This window comes from Acartia tonsa, chromosome 3 (genome assembly GCF_053477335.1).
Source record: "Acartia tonsa isolate MP-2025a chromosome 3, ASM5347733v1, whole genome shotgun sequence".
Taxonomy (NCBI): domain Eukaryota; kingdom Metazoa; phylum Arthropoda; class Copepoda; order Calanoida; family Acartiidae; genus Acartia; species Acartia tonsa.
In genome coordinates this window covers 44,694,873-44,717,992 of record NC_137262.1, presented here as the reverse complement: position 1 = coordinate 44,717,992, position 23,120 = coordinate 44,694,873, and the positions used below count along the sequence as shown (strand labels likewise).

Sequence of the window (23,120 nt, the reverse complement as noted above, 5' to 3'; positions counted from 1 at the left end):
ATGTCTATACAATTAATTAAGGGTGTGGATTTTGTATTTGTAAAGATCTGATACCGTGGTATCTTAGACACTTAGAAACAGTTTAATGCTTTATAGTTTCTTCGCCCTTAGCATCTAGTGGATTCGACCCAAGAGGTAATGAGAAGCCCCTCCACCTATATAGAATCTTCCTTAAAGCTATAGAGATATTAAGATAAATTTATTGAAAAAATAAGTTAAACTTGCCATAATTTTAAAAACTTGTTTTGTCCTTTTATAAAAAAGTGAATTTTATTTTACTAGAAAGGGATTAAACTTTACGTAAAAAAATATTGCATACTGTTTTAAGTGGCGGTGCTACTTTAGATTTGTTGCGTTAAAAAATATATATGTAAAATGAAATAAAAAAAGGTAGGTACATTTAATCGCGATTAGAGGTTAGAAACAAAGCTGCTAATAATTATTTTTTCACAAGGCTCCTCTGAAAAGCGGAACAAAACTAGTAGTTGCTTTAGACTTACTGACTCAACGATATAGTACGAAATGCCGCGCTGTGATTTGGCTGAAATTCGGCGCACCCCGATTTGGCGCACCATTGAAATGATTTAAAGATCCATCTCTGCTTAAAACAGTTTAACAATAGCTGAATTGACATGTTTGTTAGATTATCATCCTTGTTACTTTATTATAAATCTCTAAAATAAATAAATTAAAATTTCAGAAAATAATGTCACAAAAAATGAATGGTATCAAATAAGCTAGACATTTAAATATCTACTTTCTACCTGTTGGATATCTTCTTGCCATCTGCTTGAAAAGTTCTGGATAAGCTACTCCAACAGCAGACCTATGTAAAAATGAAGAAATTATTTGCAGGTATAAATGGTATATTCCAGCATATTGATTATGGAACATAAACAAAGTTTTTAAATGTTAGGTTAGATAAAGTAAAGATTAAAAGAGCCCTACAAGGATAGGACCCCATATGGATAGGTTTAAACTTCAAATAAAGGAAGAAAAAAATTTCTTTGGCTATATCTTTTAATTATCCATTAGAATTTCAATTTTACGGGATTGCCATACTCCCATTAACTTTGCTCAAGCTCCTAGCATCTGCAGGAAACCTAATACCTGCAGTAATCTTAACTAACCCAACTAAGCCTAAACTAACCTATTTCTATTTGTGTTTTTTCAGCGAATCTCTCAAAATTTCACTCATACATACAAATATATGTAAAACTATCAAATAGGTTCTCTAAAATTGTAGTACTTCTTTTTCTAAGCAGCTTATAGCGCCTAATAAAAAAATGACATCCTACAATATAAATGACTAACATTATACCAGTACACATTTTACCATTGGTCAATTACAATGTAAACTGTAATTTGTATAGTGTGACGTCATTTTTCATTAGTCACTATAAATGCTTCTTTTTTTCTTTCAACTATTACTTTCTGACTGCAGGTACTGGACTTGAGAGGCTGGGACCACGGAGGAGAGACCACGAGGACAAACATTTGGAGGACCATGGAAATACACTGGACAGGTAGGATTACTGACCAACCGTTTCATTTCAATATTTCATCAAGACAATTAGGTATCAATAACAAAAGTTGAACATGAAAATGAAAACAGTGAATCGTTATTAGTTAGAATACAGACGTAAAAAGTAACTTACCAAACGGCCGTAGACATTATTTATTTCAGAGCTTTCACAAAAAGTACCTTGTTGAGCACTGATAATTCAACCTATCTCCCACCCCCCTCCCTATTTTGAATTGAATTGAGAATAAAGAATGGGTTATTTTACACAAATATAAAAATGCATGCTTAGATAGAAATAGAATAGAAGTATTTTTGTTTCTTTACGTTCACGCATATCTAATTCTATACCTTTTGACGCTCTTATCTTAAAACAATAAATATGGGTCTATATGAAAGGGAAAAAACGAAGTGAGACCTTTTTCAATAGCTTTAAATTATGCTACATTACTGATACAGTAGCTAGGGCCTTCATACTAGGATTTGAAACTTGCGGCTTAAATAAATGCGCGAAAAACACTGATTGTACGCGTGTTTTCTTCAGCTGTGTGCTCTTTTTTATTTTGATTTTTTATCCAATACTGTCCGGCCAGCCATGTGCAACCTTTAAGAAAAAAAATCTTTTAGATTCATTTCCAGTATGGCTTCTAAACCGATTAATATCCGCTGCTTTAGCCATATTAGGTTGACAAAACTAGTTTTAATCTGATAATTTTCATTTTTATATCAGCGAAAAGCTGTTTAAAATACGATTTGATAAAAAACTATTCTGCGTATTTTCAACATGATACGAATAAAAATATATACGAGTGTTAATGCATATATTGTGTAAGTATATTTTTCTTATATTTTAAAGATATAAATATACACTGGGTATGAAATACGATCTGCTTTTGTTTTTATAAAACTAGATACTTTTTGCTGACAATTAAATTATGTAATAGTATAGTTGATTAATTTGTAAATTATCTTTTTTTAAATTAAAGTCGAATAAAGGCCCTTCTTAATATTTTTGATGCAAAACTATTCAATAGTTTTGGTCTGTTTGTCCTTTTACATTTTACTTAGGTAGAAGAGTTATGTTTTACTTTTAATTATATCCATACACCATTTAGGGAAGAACAGGAAAGTATAATGTGTGACGTCATAAAAATACGCCTAAATTAATCTCTTTTTTAGGTGATTTCCTTTCCCACTTCTCCTTTCATCTCTCCTTTTTAGATGTTTATTTATAACGTTACAAATATCACCTCCCAGCGCTTCCATTTAGGGTATCGATTAAACTATTCATCCCAAAATCTAACTTGAATAAAATTCAGGTTATTAAAAGACAAAGAAGGTGTACGTAAGAGATTGGAAGATGAAGAAAAAGAATATATCAACAGAAGAAAAGAATGTGTCACAAATCTAATCAAACTAGAACAACAGGTAATGATGTAGTGTTGGATGGATATAGACGGACAAATTTAGTATTGAGTAGCAGCTACCATCAAGAAAACACAGTTAATCTGGGATAAAAGGAAAGGGCAATGCAACTTTTCAGCAATTTGAAGAACTATTTTTATTTTAATTATCTACCCAACAAAAAAACAAAAAAACAAAATTGTTTACAATTCCCTCGTTTACAGATACCTAGCTCTTCTATGAAACAGTTTTCTTCTGTACTTTTCTAAAGAGTCATCTAAATAAAACTTTGAAATTTAAAGAATATATTTTTCATAAATAAATATTTAGGAAATAGCCCGGAGAGAGAAAGAATTGACTGAGAAAAAGAAATCTTTGGATGAGAAAAAAAGACTCAACCAGGAAGTCAGAGACAAGGTAGGTGTTCTATCAGAAATGGAAAGGGATGAGACAATGGCCAATGAATTGATGTACATTCCCAATGATAATATACAAAATAACCCCTTCTGTAGATTACAATTAGTGCTGGAAACGTTTGGACCCGATACCCAACTTAATAAACCAACCAATCACATGTAAATAAACGTCCCCAAAGTTGTTAAGCAAACAAAAAAGAAAACACTATTGTAAAACTTTGGGAACTAGTGTAGGCTTTAATTTGTGTACTTTAGACATTATTAAAGCATTTGATACCCAACCGTTTTTCCCAATTTGGTGGCAATGGATAATGATATAGAATACGTGTATAGTGTACATAGACGTCCAAGGGGGGGTAATGGGGCGATTACCCCCCCCCCCCCCCATTTAAAATTTACCCCTACCCTGGGGGTGCCGTAGGCACCCCCAACCATAAAAAATCCCTAATAAATTTTTTTTTGCACGCGTCGCGCGCATTTTTAATACTAAATATTTATTAATATTTAAATTACCCCCCCCTAAAAATTTTATCCCGGGGATAAATTTTGGGGGGGGGGAAACTAAATTTACCCCCCCCCCAAGCAAATTTTACCCCCTCGGTAAAAATTTTGGGGGGGTAAAAAATTTTGCATAAGTAAAGAGTAATCTGTCTATTATAAATTAATTTTCATTCCAAAGTACAATAATTTTATTTATAACCAATTACCAAGACTAGATTATCGAAAATATGATTAAACTTTAGTTTTAAGAAAATGCATTTCATTTAATTCAAATTTTCTATGTATTATTGATATCAGATATTGGAGTTACTTAGATTAAGTTATCACGAATATATAAAAGTAACAGGATTGCAATCTGTCTGTCAGTGTATAGTAAAATACCTTGCTAACAAAAACTGAACACTAAAGGATCTGATAGGTCCATGGAAGGAACCCTCCCAAAAGAAATCGCCCGTAGAAAAAAATATCCTTAACCCCCCCACCCCCCTTTAAAAAAAAGTTTCTAAAACTAATATTAAAAGTGAGAGTCGACTTCTCCCCCTCCCCCCACATTTTTCTTAGCTTAAGTGCCCCAAAGACCTTTATGACAAATAATAATTTCTTTTAAAAATCGTAATAACTTCTTGTATTGAGAATAACAATATTTTCAATAATGATCATTTTTATTTTTTATATTTTAGTATGTAGAACAAATGAAACTACTAGAACAGAAATTTGCCGAAGTTACTGAAGACCATTCCAGGTTTGACATTGCTAGTGATATGGTGTTAATATATGTGTTTGGTTGCAGAAAGAGAGTGGATAATGGGCACTACTCTAGTCCCCAAAGTTTTACACTAACGTTTTCTTATTCGTTGATTTAACAACTTTGGGGATTTTATTGAACTTTGGAACTTTTATTGAATTCTGGTTGGTTGGTTTATTTAGTTGAGTGTTCAAACGTTTCAACTATTAATTTTAATCTACAGAAGGGGTAATTTTTTGTATCATCATTGGGGATGTACATCAATTTATCGGTAATTTTCTTATCTCTTAAGATCCATGGTTTGTTTGAATATCGAGATCTCAAATGTTTTTTTATATCTTGATATTTTGAAACACATATAAATATCTTATTATATATTTTGAATAGACATTACATGTAAATATTTTTGAAATAATTATTAGAAAATTTAGGCTTAAAGCAAAAATATAACATATTGAAGGTTGGGGGTTGGATTTTATCTTGATTTTTACTTTTTAATGTTTTATTTGTACTCTGAAAGAATGATTAACGTCAGCCAACACTTTAGAACTCAAATATAAGCATTTTCCTGCATCTTTTATAGAAAAAGCTTTTGTTTAAAACTAACAACGAATACACTTTTATGAAGTTTTAAGAGTCTAAACTTTGGTTTTGATGTTTGGTAGTCTCATTACAATTATACCAAAAAAATGCATAGCATTTTACAGCAATGTTATTTGTTACTGGAGCTTTTCCTTAAAGTATCTAGCGAGCACAGAACCCCAACTCCCTCTTTTATTTTGAAGTTAACAGTTAAAAAAGAGCCATAGATTAACCGATTTGTAAAAACATCAATATTGCTGATCTGTCTATGAGAACTTTTATTTATTTATTGTTTTAAATAAAATAAAACTAAGAACACATAAATATTAAGGGATAAGACAATGGACGATAAACTGATGTACACCTTAACCCTTAACGGTCGGAGGGGGGAGGACGTTGAACGCCCCCCCCCCCCCCTCCGTTTTTTTTCTATATCATTTTCTGTGTGTGAAAGATAAAGTGCCCAAACTGCGTGACTTTTTAAGTATGGATATGACACATAACTGAGAGTTGGAATTTTTTAATATCTCCTTCCTGGCCGGCACAGGATGCCAGCAAACCTGGCAGGGTCATCCAGGGAAAGAGCAAAAATAATTTTTTTGTACTTAAACAAAGCATTTTTCTTAATAAATATCCTCTAGTAGTACATCCTCATTTGAAAGACAGGTAATCCTCCAGGTCTCCAGAAATCTTTAAAGGGCTCCTGTGACGCAATTTTTGACTTCAAATTTTAAACTTGAGCTTTTCTTACATTGAACGCCCCCCCCCCCTCGACCGATTAAGGTGCGGTTAGGGCCCGACTGTTAAAGGTTAATTACTAACAAATACAAACAAAATTATTCTTTCTGTAGATAAAAATTATTTAATAAAAGTCTTCTAACGTTTTCAAGGCAAGAAATAAAAGATCATTTTAGGGACCATTTCCCTTCTTTCCTGAACCTTAAGTGGAGAACTAAAAAGTTACCTTGCAGCTATATTATTGTCTTTTATTATCTTTCATAAATCACGCGGAAATTAACTTATTGAAGACTTGCAGACAAAATCCTGTAGTCAAAGTGTTAGCCGCCTATTTAATGACAGGCTTTTAAATAATCATAAAGACCACTCAGGTTGGAAACACGCAGCACAAGACAATGCGTGTTCCATATTCTAGACATGCGGCATATTATTATCATGTTGAAACAATCTGACCAATATTTTAATTTTAGATTAGAAAACGAGTTAGACACTGAGATCAAAGGACTGGAGGATAAACTAGAAGAGGTAAGCTAAGCATATTATGGGTCCAGTAGTTTATTTTACACAGGAATGCCTGAAATATAACTTTCTAGTGTTTTAGCTTTACGTTGTAATTTTGATTTTAAATATGGAAATTGAAATGGAAAGGAAAAGTTATTGGACTGTAAAAATATTTGTATTCAAAAAGTTATAAACACTTTCTTTAAATAAATCTAGATTCTTTGGCTCAAACTATCAGTGTCCAAACCAAAACCAATTTTCATTTTGTTAGGATTTTTTGTTTGTCATCATTGGGTAGTCGTATGATTATTAATTTATCGTTATTTGTCTTATTCCTTAATATTCTTGGTTCTGTTATTTGTAGGCTTGTCCAGTTGGTCTCCATACTCGCTTTTCATTTTTTTTAGTAATTTTTTAATTGGTGTTTCTTTAGTCTAATATTACTAAAAGCATTTATTGATATCTTGTATTTAGTGAATTTTTTGAGAATTTATGTATAATTAGTGAAATCTTTTTTTATATCCGTTAGTTAATTTTTTCATTAACGCAACTTCTATAACATATTATAAAATATCATCCTTCTTTAACAAATATGGCAATTTCCAAAAAGCGAAGAATACTTTACATCCTTCCTATTATATAAAGGAGTAAGGTATTGTTCTTTGAGGCTTAAGATCTCAATAACTAGTAGAACGATACGGTTCTCTTTTATATTTAAGCTTCACATAGCTTTTGGGATGGTTTTTGGCTATTCTTTTTTCAGATTAAAGGCTTGGTATGGTTTTAAGCTATTTTTCTAGCCCTCAGATGCTAGGGGCGTAACCGCTAGTATCTGATAATTTGCTTATTAAGAAATTAAATTTAGTATGAACTACTCCAATCCCTATTTTGATATTATTTTGAAAAGAAGTATCATACCTAATGTTAAATATTTTGTTATGAGCCCTTGTCTAATTAGGATTATTCAAATTTTGCCCTTGCTCCTTTGTTGTAATTTTTCAAGATAAATCTGGTATAGATAACTATTTGGATAGAACAACAATATTAAATGAATAGCCCGTTGTCCTATCACTCTTTCCTTGACAATTATAAAAGAACATTGGGATCATGGAAAGAAAATGAAGTTTCTGGTTTCGTCGTTTTTTCACAGTAGCCTTTCTCCTATTTCTAGCCCCTGCGGGGGGCTCTAGCCCTGCGGGGCATATTTTCTAACCCTGCGGGGCAATCATGAACATTTACTTAACCTAACCTAACCTAAAATAACCCTTTAAAAGCTACTGTGAAAATACCATGAAACCAGCAACTTCGTTTTCTTTCCATGATCCGAACATTGTTCAAAAACCAGGATACATATATAAGTCTTGCCACACTATACAAGTGGTAAAAAGAAGCCTTTTTCATTAAAAATTGGCTTCGATAATTTCTGTGAATTATACAAATGCAACGCGTTGACGTAGATTTTTAGCAGCAAATATTATCTGCAAATCGCGTGTGTTCGTTGGTTGTGGTTATGTTATGTTCTGGATATTTTAATTATTATTTCTTTATCTCCATACTACCCTTTTTGCTATTGTCTTTTCCTGTTCCATGTGCTTTTTAGCTGTTAACCCGATGATATGTAGCGCCTTCGCTCGTTGTTGGTTAGATGATGGGCTTCAATCTCAGTTCAACACAAGGTCATAACTTGCGACGTTACAAATAATAGTGAAGGGGGAATGTGCCTTGGCTAAAATTAGAGGCATAAGCATACAGACAAAGTATACACTCTTAGAGTTGTTTGTCTGTTGGGCTTTTGCCTGCCTAATCATTTTACTAGCAAGATTTGATTTCAAGTTATACCAAAATAAAACCTAATAACTATTTTAGTTTTAAACTGTTATGAGCTTCGCTACTAGTGAACACAGTACTCATTCTTTTATATTTAAATAGGTTACCACTATTTCATTTTTTATGTGTCAATGAATCTATGATAGTTTTAAGTCATCTTTATTTTAATTCTTTCAATTCAGTAAGACTTCAAATTTGCGTTGATAGATAGTGTTCTTACAATAAGAAACGTATAAAATTATAGCATTTTTAGATATATTTTCATCTTTTTTAAAGTAATAATATTAAAATTGAACTTTAATGTAATACTTGAAAACTTGTAAAACTTAGGTTATACAATTATAACAATTATGTTAAATGGCAAACCGCTTTTAAATTTTTTTTTAGGAATTTAAGATTGTGCGAACGTATTAAATAGGAAGTTACATATAAAAAGAAACCATGTTAAGTAATAGAAAATCAAGAATAAGTTCAAAGCCTTTCATAGTTATTGCTAAACGGCAGTAAAATGGTATCTTTACTCTAAACGACCAAGCTAATATTGAATGATTTACTTCTACAAGAGACAAACTAAATTGATAATGATTTTTTACATTGAAATATATCTTCATGTCTTATATGTAATTGTGTTTTTTTTTTCAAAATAAGTTGAAAAACATACTAACTTCAATATATTTACTTGACAGCCCTTCAAATAAAGTAGCAGATTTTTGGTTTGAAGCACTGAGCTACAGTCATAATTTGTTTTTTTCTGCCAACCTCATAAACTGCCAATTTAAGCCTCCAATCCACAATTCTTGGCTTTGTGTAACTCTTTTTTTTGGTTTTAACAAAGACGAAGTCGCAGCCGTAACCATTCACACGACTGAAGAAAAAAGCCACTCCAGCCAATGCATTTTTAGGTTATGGCCAGTTTGAATGATAAGCTATCAGAATTTGGACCTTCAGCCCCCGAGGCAGACCAGGATATGGGGGGTATCTATCCAGATTTAGCGGATGTCACCAGGTTAGTGAAAAGATCTATCCTATAAAGTAGCTGGATGTTTGTTTGTTCAGTACCATCTTGGAATCAACTTTTGTGGAAGGCTGTAATTTAAAAAAACATTACTGGATCGAGCATGTTTAAGGCTTGAAAGCTGATATTTTGTAAAAAAAAAAAATTTTTACGTGTTTTCTGTTTTGGTTTTTACCTACCATTGGCTTCACCCTTAGCCTCAATGCACATAGATTTCAAATAAGAGTTTTAAATCCTCCTATATTTTCATACAAAACTCTCCAGAAAATTTTGGAACCAACGGTTCAGCCTTGAACGAGATCTTACTTTACAAACATGAAGGAAAACTTTTACTTTAGAATCTAGGATATATAAACAAATATTTTTATATTTATTTTTAATACATAATATTTTATAGAAATCAAAGTTTAAACTTAGACCATAGAAAAATATAGACTTATTACTTGAAGAAAAAAAAACTATCGCTTATAGTAAAAGTAAACAACTACATAGTTATTTTCATCAAGGCATTAAAAAGCTTTAAAGATGAATACATGCTACACGTTTTACTTTTAAAAACCTGGCTTTTATTTTAAATATTCTCTGCATAAGCCGCTTACTCAACTTGTTCGAAGTTGTTAAAAATCCAATCAAAAGTTTTCTTATTTGATTCAAATTCATATTTGTAATTTTCATATTGACTTCGAGTCAGAAAATTCAGACTTTTACAGGATTATTAAAAATCAGGGATATAAAATTTTTTCCCCAATAGTTCAATTCTTCCTTTTGAATAGGATAAATTTTTCTTTTATTGCCCTTCACCTGTAACATTAGATTAGTCAACACTACACCATACATTCATGTTTTTTTTTCAATACATTCTTTGGAATACATATCCTATAGGTTTGAAACTTATTAATAGTAAAATTCTTAATGTTTAGGAGCTTGTCTCTGACTGGCGTGGACAGGTTTCTACCCAGCTCAACAGGTTAGTAGAATTAGGTTTCTACCCAGCTCAACAGGTTAGTGAAATTAGGTTTCTACCCAGCTCAACAGGTTAGAAGAATAAGGTTTCTACCCAGCTCAACAGGTTAGTAGAATAAGGTTTCTACCCAGCTCAACAGGTTAGTAGAAATAGGTTTCTACCCAGCTCAACAGGTTAGTAGATTTAGGTTTCTACCCAGCTCAACAGGTTAGTGAAATTAGGTTTCTACCCAGCTCAACAGGTTAGTAGAATTAGGTTTCTACCCAGCTCAACAGGTTAGTAGAATTAGGTTTCTACCCAGCTCAACAGGTTAGTAGAATAAGGTTTCTTCCCAGCTCAGTGTGTCTCTCTGTAGCTTAAAATCTTGCTGACCGTTAGAATGATAGTTTTCTGTTTGTTTAATTTATGTTGAATCCGTGTATAGCCACATTGAGTTCAGAAAATAAAAAATAGTGATATTGTTAAACGTTATTTTAATGTCTAAAAGACACTAAATAACATTAATTATCAAAAGGAAAACATAACTTTTTAAAGTGCCTTTTGGAAAAGGGCTTTAACTTTTTACCTTTTCTACATATATCAATGGTCGACTTCTAAAACAAAGTTCTCCAAAAAAATTCTTAATTTGGCTAAAAGCATTAAAAAATAATTTACACTCATTTTATGCTGCAGTATTTGGATATCTGCTAAAGTACTGTGATGTTTGTGTGATTAAAATTTATCATTTTATACACAGGTGTAATTATTCATGAAAAATAATGTTGCTTTTTTAATTTTGATTAAAATATACATACATACATGCAGCTAGATAAACAAATAAAATAAACAAACTATACAAATCTGAGGTGGGTTTTTTAAAGATTAGGATCAGAAAAATATAAATTTTTTTGTAAAAATCTGACAATATTTGATAAAAAAAATTTCAAAAATGATAAATTTCTTTATTTTCAAACACTTTAATAAAATCAAAACAAGGAGTTTTTTAAAGAACCCACCTCTGGACACTTTTCTTTGGATTGTAAACGTTTTATTCATTCACAATAAATCATTTTCTTTTACATCAGGTTTTTTTCTGCACAAAATATTATATCTGTTTTTTTATAAATCTCAAGGAAAATTTGATTTGCATTTGTAAAGTAATTCTACTAATGTATCATGTTAGTCTGTTGGATTAAAATGCTTTACTACTATAAAACGAGACTATGCACCAAGAACGTCTGAGGGAAATGAGGGGTTTTAAAGGTTTGATGGGGAAATCTAATGATTTTTTTTAAAGGGGATGAATATTAGGGGTTTCAAAGATTGAGGGTTAACACCCCTTGACCCCTACCCTTGGATGTCTATACTATTTACTTCTGTCCTACTGAGGATCTTTAAAAAATAGTTTTTTTAACAGCTTTTTTGTGACGATTTCCCTACTTAATAAACCTTCAGCACTCGCCGTTTTAGGTGAGTGTCGTTAAAATCAGAAATCAGTTTTTTGTAAAATCTTGTTTTTTAAACTAATTTTAAAAGTTTGACTTTTTTGCACATAATATTCTAAATTTTCGGTAGGTAGGTGTGTCAATTTATGTTCTTTTTTTTAAAGCAGAAATATTGTAGGATTTTTTATATTCATTGAAAAGTCTTAGTTAGATACAGAAGGCAAAAAGAAACCCCTGGTGTTAGCTTTTTTCTTCATAAATTGTCCTTTTTTGGTTGAAAATGACATCAATTACTTGATGAATAACTATTCTGATGTAAGTCATACTTCTGTAATATTTATGAATCTTAAACGAAAACCTTCAATTTTTTAATGATCGAGCGATCAGCTGTATATTTAAAGGGGCAAGAAGGGGGTAGAAAATAGCCGTAAACTATCCTAAGGCTTAAAACTAAAAATAAAATAGCTTAAAACCATCCATGGGTAGCTTCCTCTAAAGGGATAGGCCAATAAGCTCAGTAGTTATTGAGATCTTTAGCTTCAGACAAAAAAAAACTTACTACTCTATATGGGATACGTTTTAAATGATTTTATGGAAGTTTTGCTGCATGGATGAATTTGTCCTTGTTACTTATTCAATTTATTTTTTTTTCAGGTTCCTCCCCTCAAATCTCCATCTCCTCAACCATTAGTGTACACTCAAACAACTCAAATCAAGAATAAAACAATATGGCGGCCATTTTGAGTTTTTTCAAAATGGCGGTAATCACATGTCACAATTTGTTTACACTGCTGACACTCCAATTAAGAATTTAAATGTCGGCCAATTTTGTCATGAATTTAGAAGAAACTAATGAATTTAAATCAAAAACATAATCACCAAACGTAAAAAAATAAAGCCAGCTTCAAAAAACTTTACTCCATTTAGAACATTTAATCTTTTTATTTATTATGTGTTTCAATAGCTTTTTAAATATTGTGGCTATTTTAATTGTGACGTCATCTATACTTGACCACTTCGTGGTTGCCAAATTATAAATAGAAAACAATACTTAATTGAAAGTAGTCACAAAAAAAGAGATAATTATGTCGTTTTTAGTATCTTTCATATTGTATGTGTGATAAACCAGCCAGAAATAATGTATTTTAAATATTTTAAATCCATTCTTCCAAACTATGAAAAAATATAACCCTTCAATTAAAATTAAATATTTAGTTTTGGTAACCGTGGAAAGTGTTATGTAATTTAGTTTAAACTTTCACTTGAAATAGAATCCGAATTGTTCTTTGATCAATAACTTTTCTTGTATTGTAGTTGATTTCAGATTTACACAATTTTTTCAGAAAAAAACATGAAATTATCTATACTATTTTTTGTTTGTTTTAATGTCTATTAGCTAATTTTCTTAGTAGGAAAATTTAGATTGAATAGATTAGTTTTTAAATATATAAACATTAAACAATGGATACTAGAGATTTAGCACCTGAATTCTTTATGAAACTTATTAAGCTTCTGATAATTCTTTTGCCTTTAACTTTTTCGCCAATCATTCTATCCATTGTGGATTAGATATTTTTCTTTACAGCAAAAGATGATTTATGATCCCTACTTGCATATATTCCCGAAGAAAAATAAAAAGGTGAAATGTATTTTGTGTAGACAGACGAAATTATCTCGTTGCGACATATTTAGATTCTAATCCAAATGTTTTTCTGTAAATCAAATAAACAAAATGCTTTCTTTAGATGTGTCATACCACTTCCGCATATTTTCAAAAATACAAAAAAAAATCCTACTAAAAATGACGCTATAGCAAATATTCAAATGGTGGTTGCCCTCAATATGCCTAGCTACCACAGAAATCTCCTCCTCCATTAGATTTTTCGCAAAGGTAATCGCATTAGTGTTTTACAATAGCCTTATGGCAGGCTTGATCGGGTACAGGGTATCCTCTCATTGTTTAGAGATCTAGGGCCCCACGTTGGAATTATTGGCATGAAGAAATTGTTGTGGTATTATCAATAAAATAAAAAGCTGGTAACATTTTTTCCTCCCCCCTCATTTCTTTTTCCTGTAAAGCTGTACTTGATTCCACCTAAGCTTGTTGCAACTTTTAAAGGAATGTAAAAGCAACCAACGTCACTATTATTCTATTTTTCCTTATACATAAATATAACCTTACACTAAAGTAAGGGAGAAGTTTCTTTGATCAAGAATTGATTTAAAGGAAAGCACAAAAGAAGTATTTGCTAGTTAGAGTTGGAAAAGGGTCAAACAAATAGTTTGTGCTGTATTACTGTGGTTTTCATGACTAGATAATAATATGAAACACCTGGCGGAAGTGATGCCACATCATCTCAGGAATGCTTAAATTTACTCACTTTAATTAAAACTAAGAAGCTGTTTATTGAAATTAAACTAGAAAGATAAAAATTTAATCAAACTCGAGTAGAAAAGAACTATTATGTAATTTCCAGGGTTTATTTTTAATCTTTTAAGTTTTTTAATTTAATATATTAAATATTTAAATTTTTAATGCAAGCATTTCAAATATCTAAATTGGGTAAATTAGTACCCAAAGTTTTATACATAGGCTCAAAAACTTTAGAATTTTGATTGGTTGGTTCCAAGCTATAAGTGTCCAAACTTTTCAACTTAAAAATGTATGGAAGTCTAATATATATACATTGTCTAATTCCTTAAGATTCCTGCTTATAACTGAAAATATTACATGTTAATAATGATTATTAAATATTTACTAGTTACTTTGTTGTGATTTTTATTATTTGCAGTTATTAGTATGTTACGTAATTATCATAATTTGCTGTAAAATTGTACATGTTATTAGACAATTACTTTAAAATATGTTTTAAAGTTATTAGAAAATTACTTTAAAATATGTTTTAAAGTTATTAGAAAATTACTTTAAAATATGTTTTAAAGTTATTAGAAAATTACTTTAAAATATGTTTTAAAGTTATTTTTTGTATGTATTTCAATATTAAATATTCCAATATTTTGACCACTGATTTAAATTTTGCAACTTTCTTTCAATTAAAACGTTGACTTTTTTTTCAAGGGAAAGACTATGTTTTGGTAAATTAAATATAAAAAGATTGTGTCCTATTTTTCTATCTCTGTTAGAAGGCTTAATACCGAAGCAGCTTAAAGTTGCAATAAAAAAATGACGCCATGCAAATGATCAAAGATAGGCCAGCATACATTTTAATTGATCAATGGTAAAGTGTATACTGGCCTATCATTAGTCATTTGTATTGTATGGCGTCATTTTTTAGGCACTGCTTCCTTAATACCTATGTCTATCAATAATAGTTTTATGTTTTTTGTATTCTAGTTATTCCATATGTATTTCAGTTGTACAGTCATTTTAAATAATAAATATATATTTTACTTACAACATTGTTTTCTGGCCTTTTTGATATATTATAGACAGCTTTCCGCGGAAATCTAAATATAAATTATAAGTTAAACTGATTTTGTTAGCCGCTTTTTGATTTGTTTAGTATCAGAAGAACGCTTTATTTAGAAAGCAGCCGTGCTCGTTTACATTTTAAGACAGTCCTAGCTGCGGCCGTTTTGATAATTATTTTCACTCTACAATTCCTGAAAACGTTCTATAGTAAAGTGTATATTTTGTAATTATGTAATTAGAACAAAAAGAATGTTTATCAATGCATAAATTGTCCTAAATTTAGTAAATCAGCTTCTTTATGACTAAATTTATCTGTCTGTTTATTTGAAGTGGTTAATTGGGCATTATACATCTTATGTGTGCTATTGCGTTCTAACGGGGTGCTGTAAACATATGTATAAGAATCATCCTATTGTTTTCAAGTATCTCCATCTTTTTTTCTCATATTTTGCATGAAATGATTAATGTGTAAATTTTATATTTCATTTTATTTCTAAAACAATGTGTAGCATTCTTACACTCTAAACAAATTTTTTTATGTAAAAGCATATTATTTTTTTCTCAATTGTTTTTTTTTTGAGCTTCGCTTTTATTTATTTTGCCATGATTGTTTTATTCATTCAGAGCTTACACTACAAATGTTAGAAATTAGTTAATGAATTATTTGTTATCTGAATAGTAAAGAAATGTTGACGCTAGCACCTAACTTCCGATTGGTTTCTTCTTATTTCTACGCCGTTTTTATTATATTCCCCTGCTAACTTCTATCAAAGCTAAATTCAAAATGATGTCATTATTAGAATAGCGATACTTAGATTTCATAGGTTTCTAAATCACGGTTGGAAAACTGCTGAAATACAGGATACTGTTTAAGGACATGGTAAAATTTTTAGAAATTGATTATAGAGATGCTACGCTTATAACATTGTACCTTCTTGTAATAGGAATCATTATTCCAAAATTGAGATGAATAGGATAATAATATCATATAAAAATGTGTTGCCAAAAAAGTAAAAAAAAACAGTATGTTTTAAATGGACATAGACTTTCTGGTAACGATTACAGATTTGAAAGCGTACCTAACTACTACAGGAATCACCATGCAAAGTTTGAAATCGATAGACAATTCTAACATGTTTAAATTAACGAAAAAAGATGAACGTTCCGGAAAGACCGACCTTAATTATAAAAAGCTTCGATACTAAAAAAGTATTTCCTATTTTTTTATTTGAGCTATTCATTGCTAATTTGTCACACTGTCCATGGAAAACCCATATTATAAATAGTTTATAGTCTTAAATCATGGGAAATGGGTAAAAGTAAATGAACAAAAGTTTAAATTACCCAATATCAAAAACTGTAGCTAAATTTGATAAAAACGTTATATACTAGATTAGGTTTTCAAAGCCTTATTTTATAGGAAGGAAGGGGACAATGGGCTGTTTATTACATTAGTCCTCAAAGTTATTTTAGTAACGTTTTCCTAATTGTTTCCTAGCAACTTTGGAGATTTTTTTTAATTAAGTTAAATGCCCAAACGTTTCAACCACTAGTTGTAATCTACAGAAAGGGGTAATTTTGTGCATCGAATCAAATGGGATGTACATCAATCTATCGGCCATTGTCTTATCCACTTAGATCCCTGCTTATTTTAAATATCTAGGTCTGCAATTTTTAGTTAGCTGCCAATTTGATGCCGTTAGACTGCCTAAACCCATCACCATAAAAGAAACCTGTTCTTGTTTTTAGCGGCTATGTATTTAAAGGTGGAGAGAGGGGGTAGAATAAGAGCCTACAACAATTTCAGGACCTATAGGATGCTTACCTTAAACGAGTTTAGAGGTTAGCGAGATCTTAACAGACAAACAAACAAAAAATCTTAGGATAAAAAACATTCATGATGTTCAGTCAGGGATGGAACAATTGCCGTTTAATTCCCCCTAAGGTTATTACTTTTGTAAGGATAGGAATGCTTATAGGGAACCCAGTAAAAGTGTCGGACTGATTATGACGTAAAAAAAATAATTAGCCAATGAGAGGCCACTATAAATTTTACCATTGGTCAATAACGGCCTCTCATTGGCTAATTTTTATTTTTACGTCATAATCAGTCCGACACTCTTACTGGGTTCCTTATATGAAATATTTGAAGTTTGCATTACAAAAAGAAAAAGAACTTTAACTAAATTTTATGGAGAAAAAAATTGTACTCCGTTTATTTAATTATTCCTTGGTTTAGTTCTTCATAGAAAAAAATGGATAATTAATATGCTAAATATGGTGTCATTTACGTATTCTAATGTAATAAGCAAACATTTTTTTTTTACTTTAAGGACATTCATTATTTTTTATCCAATTTGTACTTAAATATTAATAATTTATTTCCAGAAAAGAAGAAATACTTTTTTATAATTAGATATGTAGTTTATGAGCTTTAGGGAATACAGCGGCGTTAGAAAGGGGACGTTGACACCCCCATGAAACAAGATTTTAGGAAGAACTATCTTTCTCTTTCTTCTTTCCCTCAAGGTTTCAAATCACTGTGCACGCCACTGAAGAAATATACACTAAATTTGTTCACTATATCTTAACTGGGTTATGAGGCTTCTTTCTTTTTATCATAGCGCAATTTCTCTAGTTATTGAAATATGAGTTACTAAATATATTAAAGTCAAAGAATAGAAGGGGAACTGCGCGGGGAACCTATCCCGATTTTGTATTGGTTCTGATATTTGATATGAGCTAAATGCGTATGGAATATATACAGTGAACACAGCCAAGTCCCTAATAGAACAGAAAGCAATTTGCTTGCAGACGGAGAGAGTCTCATCCACTTGGGCCAGGTAGTTGTCGGGATTATGCATACATTTATTGTTACTAAAATGTTCTCAAAATTTCATAAAAAAAATTATTACTTAAGGATACATTCATAAAATCCATTTTCCATTCTTTCCAAGCAATCCAACCTGAAATTTGTATTTTTCCACGTTTTATTTGTATTATTGGTTAAAATGTCTCTCTTGGGACCAGACATTATCATAAAACTAGTGTTCAATATGTCCAATTTTATTTTAGAATTGTCACAATTTTGCCAAATGAACCACGTTATAGCTTTTGCTTTTCTAGTAGCGTAGCTACTCTATAATATTAGGTTTGTTATCATGAATAAAAAGAGGGACAATTTAGTAGATACTTTTAAAGTTGGGTGATAAAAAAGGAAGAGTAAATTAAAACTTTCAAACCAAATAAGTGCCTGCACCTCAAGCCACAAGGAACTTTGAACTACAAAAATTTATAACTTGTTGAAAATCGTGAGAGAAGAATTGAAGTTATCTTAATTCTTTCAAATGTAAGTGGGTTAAATTATGCATTAACTAATAAATTCTACATATATTAAGTATCATATAATAATTATACATCCAATTTTTTGAGTACATGGGTAATAAACCAGATTCAAACAGGTTATTGTAACCAGTTACATTCATAATTAGTAATTCCACGCATAAAAAAACCTAATTATAACTTTTACTTTCTTTGAACTATTACTAGTTTATTTCTTGCGCTCAAAAGATCAACCGTGAAACAATCGTATGATCTCCGTACGGATAAAATATCATTTGACGGAGTCAATTTAGTGATTCTCCGTTCATTTTATCCCCTCTCTTTTTCTCCGTACCACCCCTCTGTCCCACCTCCGTCTCTTTAACTATAAACCAAAGAACCAAATACTGGGGTTTATAAAACTGTTGCTTGTAGTTGGATAGTGCTCAGAAACCATTTAGTTATGTGGCAGCCAAGAGTTAATTTATGCCTAGTATTAGCCATCTATAGCATTTTCACAATTGTTTCAGGTTTGTTGTTTTATTAGTTTATAGTGCAGCTACTCTACAAATAATATATGATTGTTTGTCCTATACAAATACAAGTCATCTTTCAAGTTTAGTTTCCAATAGTAAAAGTAAATAAATAAAGTAAAATATGATGAAGTAATTTTAAAAATTATGTTTTAGATGATCAATTTGTTCAAAGAGTAATTTTGCAACAAAAAAATGATAAATTTAATCTTTTACAACAACAAAAAATATTATCTGATAATTAGTCAAAGTAACTTATTTTCAAAGATTAATTTTATAATTGTCTTTTTAAAACCTTTCTGATTATCATTTAATTTTTTATCTACTTTATAAGAAAAAAATAATCTTTTAGATTTTATAAATTTCAAATACAAAAAATATCTACTGGGTATAAAATGTTCATATTTTTGATAAGTTTTTTATCCCCTCTTGTCTTGTTTTCAATGTGGTGGATAGAAAAACTGAAATTCAATTTCCTCAAAATTTTAAAGCTTAACAAATCTTTGAGATATATTATATTTGTTTGTATTGATAGTGTTTTTTCTCCTGATATTTTAAAGTATTTTTAGACACATCACTTGTTTGAAAGTCTTTTTTTAAATATCCCCTATCAAACCTCTTTGCTGTAATTATATCAACATAAGACTCTGTATTCTACTTGTGTCAATGCGTTGTACCGAAAGTATATCTTATGGTATAGTAATTAAATGATAATCCAATAAAAATATTATCTAGTACATGACATTAAATTTAAATGGAAATGGTTGTATATGATTTTCTTTGATAAAACATGTATCTAAATAAAATTAGAGCTATATGCTTACAATAACTATACACAAAATTCACAATGATAACAATTACTTTTCTTCAATAAATTAAATTTTGACCGAAATGATATAGAAAAAGCTTCCCTAATATTCATCTATAGTTATCCAAACTATATTCTATGCAGAGAACTAAAGGGATAAGACAATGGCCGATAAAGCAATGTACGTACCCAAAAGATACATGAAATTACCTCTTCTGTAGATTACAATTAGTAGTTGAAATATTGGGGACTAGTGCAATAGACAGTTCAATGTTCCCTTCCTCCCTGATTATATGATCTCTGCTAAATATTGTGGGGTAATCCACCAGAAAATAAAGAGATACTTCACAATTTTATCGACCAAATTCTTCACGTTTCACATAAAACCACAGATTTAAAACAAAATTTAAAAAATCATGAACCTATTTAAAAGAAAATAAGATCAAAAGTATTATTGCCAGCTTCTTAGTTCAATTGTTCATGATGCCTTTTTGAAGTATTTACAATATGTTAAAAAATCTGAGCAAACAAAATTTTCACTCGAAATATTTTTTACCCGCGAAAATTTGATAGAATCATTCATGATATTTTTGCAATTTTTTGCAAGGTTTTTCACATTTATTTTTACAAATTATTTTTACAAATTAATGCAATTTTTCTATGAAAGGTTAGAGATGGTAATTGATGAGGTATTAGGATGTTAAAAAAAAACTTTATTTCAAAATTTAATTATTATTTAAATGTGTACAAAATTAACAATTTATTAATTTTCAGGCCAAAACGGAATCCGCCGCCGAGCCTGGGGACGTGTGCACATGCTACGCTCCGGTAAACGGAGTTCGCCTCCTATGCCAGCTGCCGCCGACACACTCAGCCATTCGGTGGGCAAACGCAGTGGTGGGCCGCCGCCAATTCATGAGATTGAGGAGCATTTAAACAGCGATGGAAGTGTTGGTAAAGCAGATCTAGAGAAAGAGCAGCCCATGTACCTGCAGAACTTGTATGTAAGGCCAGTACCTACGCTTAGAGGACTTCTATACAATCCAGGTATAAACAAACACCAAAAAAATGTTTGAGAACTCGCAATATTTCCGATCTTAAACTAAGGTGGATAAGATTTTGTAAATTTTTTTATGGGCCTTACAATTAAGACAATGTTCATACACACAAATTTACATGAATATTTATTGAATAACTCTGTTCCTTACAAATTGAAATTTTAAGTATGAATGAACATAAAGCAAAGTTTTTAAATATTTATTCTATTTTATTTTAGAAGAGGAGGACTTGAATATATCTAATGTTGATGATAGTTCTGGTTCAGAAGATGGAGTCAGTAAGGAACATTTAGCCAGGTAAAAACAACTCACAATTCATTTAATTGATTAGTATGTTAATTCTATTTGTATTACTTGATAAATGCATTGCAACAGAATGCTTATTTGTGCTGTGGGTAAAACTTTTCAGGATTTTTGTGCAAACTAAATATAAAAATATGTCAAAAAAGTTTATTTTATTTTTTACTACTGTGTTTTTTTTTGTTGCTTAAATGTAGGTTTTAATTTAAGTTTATTTTAGGGATTACCTGTACGGAAACCTGCACATGATGCGTTCTGGCCGTTCACATGAGGACAACAATATAGAAGACGACATTGTTGCCGCCAATTTTAGTGAAGATGAAGAAAACCCCGCCAAAACTAATGAAGACAATGACAACTCAATGCTTCAACGGCAAGGCAGATCAGATCCATTCATGGGACAGTCTGACTTGCTAAGATATGGCCGTGGTCGGCCAGGTATGAGTTTTTTCTTTCGGGCGGGAAGATCATTTAACAGATATGGCGGCAAAGCAAATAGCCATTATTTCCGCGTTGGCCGATCACCAGTTGGAATGAACAACTTTTTTAGAGCCGGCCGTGCGGCTGTTCCCTCAAGAAGTATGTTCTTTAGATCGGGACGTTCAGCTACTACACAGAATGGCGCAGATAACCAAGCAGCTTTAGATTGGTTGGCCAAACAGAGGCGGGTAAACATCCCTCAATTGCGGTCATCTGATGGATTTAACCATTTATTGCGATCTGGTAGGAGTTCAGATGGGTTCAATCATCTACTCCGCTCTGGCAGATCCGTTAATGATGGTTTCAATCATTTGATGCGATCAGGCCGGTCATCTGATGCCATAAGTCACCTGCTGCGATCAGGAAGATCAGCCAATGAAGGATTTAATCATTTACTGAGATCAGGAAGATCAAATGATGGGATTAACCATCTCCTGCGGTCTGGCAGATCCCCTTCAAATGGGATCAATCATCTGCTAAGGTCCGGACGTTCATCTCAATCAACTGATGATGCTGTTTATCATTTACTGCGGTCAGGCCGGTCATCAGAAGGATTTAGCCATCTACTACGTTCCGGCCGGTCATCAGAACAGCCCATGTCAAGTTACAACAGCCAAATTGATGGAATGAATCATTTATTACGCTCTGGTCGGGCTGTAAATGGTATGAACCACTTGCTGCGATCCGGCAGGTCTGATCCCGAGAGCCACATTGATTCTGATATTAATGCCCTGGAATTATCAAATAGTGATGGATTCATTGATTAAGAAGCACAATCATTGATGAAAAATAACTTTAATTGTGATACAAATTTCGCATCGAGAAAAAAAAGAGAGAAAGAGATAATTCTAAAAAAATTAATCCATGAGCCATGTGTGAAAAAGACTAGATTTATTATGTAGTTATTATACATATAAACATTTGGCTAGAGAAGGTATTGTCTCCAAATCATCAGTGACCACACGTGCCCTCATTGTAGTGGAGTCAACCTGTATTTAGTTGGTTTTAGTTTTAAAATGTTCATTTTCAACATTTTTTTTTATTATTAATGCAATAAGATTGTCATATCAGTGTTTATTTTTGTGATTTTATACCATGAAATAATGTTAATAATACTTTATTATGCAAGCAATGAAAAGTATATTATTATAATGTTGTATTTTTAAGCTTACCATGATTATTACATATGATTAGAAAATGTTCCATTATATATTATGTATTATTAATTGTATAGAAATATTAAAAATGTATATTTAATAAAATATAAAAATATATTTACACCCCCTGCCATATTCTTTACTTACATAAAATCATATTAAAATACTAGGATCTAGTGCAGTTCACGGTAAAATGTTTCTGGTAACGATCATCTTTAAAAATCTATGAATTTTAAAGGCTGTTTAACATGCAAAATGGCTGAACGTACAAGTAACGCCCGCACACCGTGTTAGGTGATATAAAAAAGCCTATAAATAATCGGAAATTGTCAATATCCAATGATGCACGCAGCACAGGGAAAGCTTCTCTGAAAAAAAAACTCGTAAAATA

The 23,120-nt window shown here is 31.1% G+C and overlaps 2 protein-coding genes across 2 annotated transcripts; both read left to right on the top strand.

Annotated features, from left to right (window-relative positions):
• The first annotated feature begins 590 nt into the window (after positions 1-590).
• Positions 591-13,484, top strand: LOC145314320 (uncharacterized). Its single transcript, XM_080154190.1, has 9 exons — positions 591-855; positions 1,445-1,526; positions 2,842-2,950; positions 3,257-3,343; positions 4,524-4,585; positions 6,379-6,433; positions 9,139-9,242; positions 10,172-10,218; positions 12,294-13,484. Exons 1-9 carry the CDS (start codon positions 837-839, stop codon positions 12,359-12,361), a joined length of 633 nt encoding a protein of 210 aa, XP_080010316.1. The 5' UTR covers positions 591-836; the 3' UTR covers positions 12,362-13,484.
• A 5,296-nt stretch (positions 13,485-18,780) lies between these two features.
• On the top strand, positions 18,781-22,864 carry LOC145314315 (uncharacterized). The gene is made up of 4 exons (XM_080154185.1): positions 18,781-18,923; positions 20,509-20,781; positions 21,011-21,089; positions 21,313-22,864. Exons 1-4 carry the CDS (start codon positions 18,857-18,859, stop codon positions 22,337-22,339), a joined length of 1,446 nt encoding a protein of 481 aa, XP_080010311.1. The 5' UTR covers positions 18,781-18,856; the 3' UTR covers positions 22,340-22,864.
• Positions 22,865-23,120: the final 256 nt, after the last annotated feature.